Source organism: Pelophylax lessonae (genome assembly GCF_965119305.1).
Source record: "Pelophylax lessonae genome assembly, chromosome: 1".
NCBI lineage: Eukaryota > Metazoa > Chordata > Amphibia > Anura > Ranidae > Pelophylax > Pelophylax lessonae.
The window spans coordinates 771,595,955-771,604,186 of NC_138768.1; the positions used below are offsets into that span (position 1 = coordinate 771,595,955).

The 8,232-nt window shown below is 39.3% G+C and overlaps 1 protein-coding gene across 1 annotated transcript in view; it reads left to right on the plus strand.

Annotated features, from left to right (window-relative positions):
- Positions 1–7,234, plus strand: part of CCKAR (cholecystokinin A receptor) — a 125,464-nt gene extending 118,230 nt beyond the window's left edge. The window contains exons 4-5 of the mRNA XM_082267979.1: positions 850–968; positions 6,428–7,234. Coding sequence (XP_082124105.1) covers positions 850–968; positions 6,428–6,969 — 661 coding nt within the window. The 3' untranslated portion in view covers positions 6,970–7,234. The remainder of the gene's footprint in view (positions 1–849; positions 969–6,427) is intronic.
- The last annotated feature ends 998 nt before the right edge of the window (positions 7,235–8,232 follow it).

Below are 8,232 nucleotides of genomic sequence, written 5' to 3' on the forward strand. Positions count from 1 at the left end.
CGGGCCAGAGACTTTTTTCTGGTTTTCGGTTCCATGGACTTCAATGGATCAAAAACATGTATTGAAAAACGCAAAATGCACCTGGAGTATGCAAACTGAAAGCTGCATAGGTGTGAACCAGGCCTTAGAAATAAATGGTTCCTTTCACACAGGCTGTGTCCAGTATGTTTGTGAACCGATCCCCTGCTGAAATGGAGTAGAAGGGGACGGCTGTCACTTTGTGATCTATAGGTGGTCAGACAAAAAGGGACATGTATCCATTTTGACAAGTTACTATGAACACCTCTATTTTATTTCTTCTAAGGCCCCATGCACACAGGGTGTTAGAAAAAAACGAGCTGCAAAGCCAGTTCTGACGCCAGGAAAAAGCAGCTGTAAAAACGTGCTTTTAGAAGCGTTTTGTATTGACGGTAAAGCACGTTTTAGCCATGTTTAGCAGCGTTAGTGTTTAGCAGCTTTTCTCTGCCTTCTTCTATATTCAAACCTTCAATCCAACTACTACAGTCTAAACATGTCTGACGTGGCCTAGCACTGTATGCAGCCTTTAGCAGCGTCAGGTGTTTTTACAGCTTAATGCTGCTGCTCCTGAACTCACTGGCCCTGAGTTTTCTTTTACAGCTTAAAAACGTCTATGCCACTTACAGCTCCTAAAAGCCTGTGTGTGCATGAGGCCATAGAAAAACATGGAGGGGCCTTTTAAAGCTGCAAAAAAAAAAAAACATCTGACGCTCCTAAAAGCAGCTGTAAAAATGCCCTGTGTGCATGAGGCCTTATAAATACTCCTTTCTGTATGCTGTTGGTATTCCAGAGTCACTGTACAAATAACTGAATATTATTTTTGATTTCTAGGTATATCTTCCTCTTGTTAATTCTGTTCCTTCTTCCTGGGATTGTAATGACTATAGCATATGCACTTATATCATTGGAGCTGTACAGAGGAATCAAGTTTGAGGTGAATCAAAAGAAAGGTATGTACTGCTATATTCTAAGAAGCATTAAAGAGGATCTATAACCTAGATATTCTTACTGTATTTGTCTTTATTTTAAAAAATAAAAACAGCTTTGTATGAAAAAAAAAGGAAAATCCGTGCTAAGGATAAAAGTATGGCTGCTGCCTACCTCCAAAAATAACCCTGAGGGGATATATGTGGTATGAAAAGAGGGGGGATGTGAGGTAAATGGCGCTGCCTCCAGAAATATGTATTACAAGGTCACATAAGCCAAAGCTCTATACAGTTATCAAAAATTCAATAATGGCTCGTTTCCACTGAGCTTTCTGGTACGGTTCGGTTCGGTACGGTACGCTATTTATGCCGTTTCCATTATGAATGGCACCCTAATTCCGAACCGTACCGTACCACTTTTTGGTACCCTTTCGTTGGGGTACCAAGCACATTAGTACCGTACCAACAGGGTGGAGCTACACTCTGCAGAACTTTGATTGGTTGACAGAGAATCGTCTATCACAGCTTTCCTGCTACACCACGCCTTTCATGAAAGGCTACTATTGGCAGTGGAAACGCAATGTGTACCGTTCCGAACCGTACCGTACTGAACCGAACCGTACCGTACCACTCAGTGAAAACAAGGCATAAAGGTACTAATATCTCAGCACATCATCACATTTCATATAATGGGTAAATGTAAACATTAATATATATAAAGTGCCAAAAAGTGCAATAAGTGCTGATAAGCAATAATAGGTACTGCAAATAAATATAAAAAGTGACACAATGTGCAGAACCCTCACCTGTTTGTTTTTACCACGCTCGTTTATTTCATCTTAATGTGAGTACCTTTCTTATTAAATAAAGTAAATTATTTTGCAATACTTCACTATGTGAGGCTCTTCTTCCTGCATATGGTCCGGATCTTCCCCTAATACATTACCTGATGCTATATCGATTCCATTCAGTACACCCCATATCCTTGAGTGAGGATCCAACTGGATGACCAGAGCCACTGGGACCAGGGCCTTTTACATGACGGGATCTAACCCCTGATTACATACCACGCTTTTTACCCTTGTAGGGGTGCATAGCTCCGGTGAGTGCGGGCATTATTGAGAGGGGGGCACCTTTGTTTCCTCACCTGCACGGCCAGATTTGGATCACCTCAAGATTCACCTATTTTTTTGGGACTTTATATTAACAGTCACCCGATGGACTTTTGTTAATTAATTATTCAATCACCTTATCACCTATTTATTATAGCGGATATTTATACCTACCACCATTAGGTTTGATTGTCTCAATCTTTTATGCATCAGCATATACACTTGATCCCTTTACCAATTATTTTGCTAATAATTACGGTAATTTTTTATACTACCTCACTACTTACTAATGATCATTTATCCACCGTTGAATGATTTTACCTATTTATTTAGCATTTAATCTTACTACCTTTAATTGCACATTTTTCTATACTCGTTTGAATACCATTTATTGCAGTACACTCTATACCCTTGAGTGAGGGTACCACCTCATTGTGTCACTTTTTATATTTATTTGCATTACCTATTATTGCTTATCAGCACTTATTGGACTTTTTGGCACTTTATATATATTAATGCTTACATTTACCCATTATATGCAATGTGATGATGTGCTGAGATATCAGTACCTTTATTGAATTTTTGATAACTGTATAGAGCTTTGGCTTATATGACCTTGTAATACATATTGAGGCAGCGCCATTTACCTCACATCCCCCCTCTTTTCAAAAACAGCTTTGTGTATAGTTTGAAATGTTATGTTCATAAGGGCAGCCTTTTATTTTTTTTTATATAAGCACTTTTACTTCCCGCTGACACTTTTCTCACTAGTAAAGCTAATTTTTTTTTTTTTTTAATAACAAACATGTTAAACTTACCAGCTGTGTGTAATGGTTTTGCACAGCTAGTAATATGTATGAGGCTTTAGGCCGGCCATCCATGGTTCGAATCTCGGCCGGTTCTGCAGGAAAAAAACAAGATTAGAACCAATAATGAACAGGCTAAATGTACCAAGTTAATTGATCGATCAACTTGGCTACAACCAGCCTGCCAAATTTTCTTCAGATTATTGGAATATATATAGCCGCTAGTGATAATTACTGTCTTCTCTCCTGGGGCAAAAACGTCTTCCCCCGCCCGCCCCCGCCGGGAAAAGACAATTGATCGGCAGGAGGGATTCCCCTTTCAACACTGTCTGTGTTGATGGGAAAATCAGGCAAATTTCTTTCCTGCAATCATGCCTTAGCATGGTTAATGTATGTCATAAAATCGCAGAAATCACACAGAAGAGAAACACCTATGACTTGTTCTGTGGCCCTAATTTACAGCCCCTAACCGCTGACCGCATCACAAACATAACCAAATCTACAGTGTTCTAGTGTAGATAATATGTCAAATGCTGGGGCAGTGCTAGAGAACACTAAAGACCATTGACAGACCTGTAACATGTACGTATGTTTAAATAATAACAAAAGGCACAACTTTTCTTTTAGATTCGGATAGGGTGGGGGACATTTTGAACACCTGTCAGGTTTTTAATTATTGCTGTCTGTGTCCCGTTAGGGAGATTCACTTTCTCCATTTGTCATGTTTATTGTCATCACAGTGGAAAATCACAAATTTGGGGTTGTCACCAGAACAAGAAAAAATGGGAAATATTCCAACCAGAATTCCCTCACTTAGGAGGGATTTTCTCTCACTCCCTTTTTTGGCTATAGGACAGGAAGAGAAAGCTCCCCAAAGGGCAAAAAAGAAAAAACCCAAAAACTGATAGGGGCGATAACCCTCCCTTACTCAAAGCAAAATGAAATAAAAGTATTGCATCTAGTTCTTTTTTAAAGTAGCAATTTTCTTTCCCAATATTCATAGAATGTGCTACCACATGTAAATTATTCAGCATATAACAACTCACCAGTGCAAACTCAGAGAACAAAAACTCTGCTCAAGTCTTTTTTTTTTTTCTTCTGTTGGGAGCCACCATCTTGGTTCATCATAGAGAAGGTGGAAACCATACAGCCCCCACATCAAGGATACCTCTACCTTCTTGTAGCAGCTTCTTTATATTCTTTATATACCAGTGGTCAGATGATCTGAATAGAGGCTTAGCTACTGACTTTTGACAAAAAGTCAAACTTAAGAAGTGAAGAAATCCGCCCTAAGGATTAGAATTAGGCTGCTGCCTGCCTCAAAAATATAGCCCTAAATGGGATATATGTAGTATATGAAAAAGGGGGTGAGGTAGATGGCGCTGCCTCTATTGTTATGTCTAAACTGGGTCACTCAACTCAAAAAGTTGATTGGGTGAATCTTGAGTTGATCCAATCTGGATGTGCAGGTGAGGAAACAAGTGCTCCCCTCTCAGTAATTTCCCCTCTCACGTCATTTCTGCTTCTGTTGGAATGCACATACGGTGGGTGGAACGCATCATGTTCCGGGAGTTCACCGCTAACGAGGAAGTTGCGGTCCCTATCCCATTCATGCTCGTTTACCTTCTCTGTTATGTGAGTACCGTTTCTACTAAATAAAGAAAACATTTTATTGCAATACTTAACTATATTAGGCTCTTCTCCTTATACATGGTCCGGATCTTCCCTTAAATATATTATCGGACGCCGAGGTTATCTGATGCTATACCGATACCATTGAGTATACCACACACCTCTGAGAGATGATCTAATCAGATGACCGGTACCAGGGCCTCTGCCTGACAGATTTTACCCCTGAATTACATCACGCTGGTTACCCCTGTAGGGGTACATAGCTCCGGTGAGTGTGGGCTTTACTGAGAGGGGAGCACTTGTTTCCTCACCTGCACATCCAGATTGGATCAACTCAAGATTCACCCAATCAACTTTTTCGACTTTACACCAACTAATCACTCTATGGACTTTTATTAATTTATTATTATCCTAGTCACTTATCTTTTCAGTAGTCATTTCTACCCATCACTGATCAATTTTGGCTGCCCAATAGGTCAAGCAGTTGCATATACATTGGGTCAAGTTGCACCAGTCACTTTATTCTTTTGTGACTTCACTTCAATTACGTTTATTTATCCCCAGTGGGAACTCCACCAATCGGCTTATTTATTTGACCACTTTATACTGCACCTTGTGTCACGTCACGTTTTTTATATGTATATGATTATTTATGATAGTACACCCACTCAGATAATATGTGATATAAGTACACCTCCCACTGAGCACTTTATATTTATAATTATTTATTTTCAATCTCTGCACTACATTATAGCACTTTGTTACAATCTTGGCACTTATACTGTTTTATGTCCATGCATATTGATCAGATATAATATGATGATTTAAGAGGTAATACCAGGACCATCTTACTAAATGGGCACGCTGGGCAGTTGCCCGGGGGCCCCACTTGCTGGGAGGGCCCCACCTGCCCGGTGACCCAGCCCCAGCCAAGCATTAGTCCCGATTCCGAACTTAGCAGGTAGCAATGCCTGATGGCCCTGTGCTGCTGTCAGGCAAATTGGGCCATGGAGGGGTAGCCCACAACTGCAGGAATGCCTGTCCACCTCCACGGGAACAGGCACACACAGGACAGTTGAGTCTGACTCCCGTCCGTGTGTGTTCACCGAAATCAGCTGCCGAACTTGGAAGCTGTCATTAGCCTGGCACTGCTGTACCAATAAATATCGCCTAATCAATAACTTGCATTTTTATTCTTGTGGGTGATTGTTTAGGTAGGGCCCCAGTGCACTGCATTGCCCTGGGGCCTATAATGCTCTTAAGATGGCACTGGGTAATACCACTATATGAAGTTTTTTTCTGTTCTTGATTTGAGTGACCCAGTTTAGACATAACAACAGAGGCAGCGCAATCTACCCCATCCCCCTCTCTCAAAAAGTCAAACTTTTTTTTATCAATAACAGTTCTGTGTAGTTTGTTTAAGCTGCAAACTTTGCTGAAAGGAAGAGTTCATTTGAAATAGCTGATTATGAGGATGTCGCTATGTTTACGTGCTTGGGAAAGGAAAAGTTTACTTTAACGAGAATGTTCATGCTATATGGACCATTATATTAACAAGAATAAAAGCGACACTAACAGAAATAATATTGGTATGATTTTTATGGTTTCTCAATTTTATCAGAATGCACAGTCCATTTACAGACAAGAAAGTCCTTTTTATCGCAAAAGAATTCAATGAGGCTTAGAGTTTGTTTTCTGTATTTCCAAAGCATATTAAAGTTATGAATCATATTGAAGTTGTGTGTAGGTCATGCTGCTCTTTACTAAATATCAGGCTCATTACTTTCATTGAGTTTGTGTTGCAGAAATTGTTACTTTGCTATATAAACAGATGCCCGGATGTCTGTGATTGTGGATATTGAGAAGAATATATTTTCTCTGTGTATTTTCATTATTCACAATAATTGTTCTGTTTTCTCCCTTGTCTGAACAGAACGGACAAGCAGTATAAGCAGTAATCAGTTTGAGAATGGAGATGGTTGCTATATACAGAAAACAAAAAGGAAGAAAAAAGTCGAAATGCGCCAGCTTTCTGTGCCCAACAGCACCAAGATTGAAAGAGTGAGGAGCAACAGCTCTGCTGCCAACCTAATGGCCAAAAAGAGGGTGATCCGGATGTTGATTGTGATTGTAATATTATTTTTTCTTTGTTGGACACCAGTATTCAGTGTCAATGCCTGGAGAGCCTTTGACACTACCACTGCAGGAATTCTGCTTTCTGGAGCACCGATTTCCTTTATTCACCTGCTGTCCTACACATCTGCTTGCGTCAACCCCATCATCTACTGCTTCATGAACAAGCGTTTTCGCCTGGGGTTTCTGGCTACTTTTACCTGTTGCTCAGGCAGGAATGTACAAGGCAGAGGGATGGTGCAGGGGGTTGGAGAAGAAGAAGGAAGGACCACAGGGGCTTCGCTGTCCAGGTACACCTACACCAACATCAGCATCTCTGCAACTGCATCTGCTCCAACATGAAAAATGAACTCTCACCATACAGACTATGTTAAAGACTTCAGAAATAGTTCCATTGTGTTGCTATATGAAGAGACTGCACAGTTCCGTGGATTAAGTTACTAGTTTGGGGTCCACTGCACCCTCTGCACTTTAGGAATTTTTGAACGCTACATAAACTGCACCTAAAGTGCTTGGATTGTTCTATATCATCGTCTTCAACAGCAAAGTTCTAAATGTTTCACAGCTTATTTTAAAAATGTCCTGCTCGCTTTATTCTTAGAGGATTTAGGAGCAAGCACATTTTTTTTTGACGAATGATGGTGTACGTAAAACACACTACATATAAGCTGAACATACTGTATGTTTAAAGGCACAGAGATGCCTACCCTACCTCTGGAAACACATGTAGAAAAATGCTTAAAAAATCCACCACATTGGGAATCCCAGGTTGGGAGACCCCCCCCCCCCCCCCACTACACTTTTTTTACTGGCCCCCTTTTTTTTTTGCCTCACATACTGCCTATTCTTTCCTTTACTGTTCAAAACCTGAATTTTCATTACTTGGTGCATAAGCTTTTTGGTGCTCACAGTTCTCATTTCTTGGTGTTAGATATTTTATTGAATGTGTTCTAATACGAGCCGCTAGAACACTTCAAAGTGCTGTCCTCATACCTGTTGTGTGGTGGTTTCAGACTTTTCACTAATTCTGATGGATGGTCTCTTTTTTTTTTTTACAGCCATATATGTGAAAAATTTACTTTATTGCTTTAATACCAGACAGTTTTACCTCTTCCTGCCCAGGCCAATTTTCAGCTTTCAGCGCTGTCACACTTAGAATGAAAATTGTGCGATCATGCAACACTAAACCCATATGACATTTTTATCATTTTTTTTTTTTTCACACAAATACACAAATAGAGCTTTCTTTCAGTGATATTTATTCACTGCTGGGGGGTTTTTTTTAATTTTATTTTTTGCTAAATAAATGAAAAAAAGACTGAAAATTTTGAAAAAAAAACACAATTTACTTTGTTTCTGTTATAACATTTTGCAAATATATATATACATTTTTCAAAAATTTAGGACAAAATGCACACTGCTACATTCATTTGGTGCCATATGCCGTCATCATATAACTGGTGTGATGGTGATCAGGGACACTGACTGGTGACAGTATGTATAATACACATATATATATATATATATATATAGATATATATATATATATATATATATATATATATATATATATATATATTTATATATATCATTTTATTTTTTCAG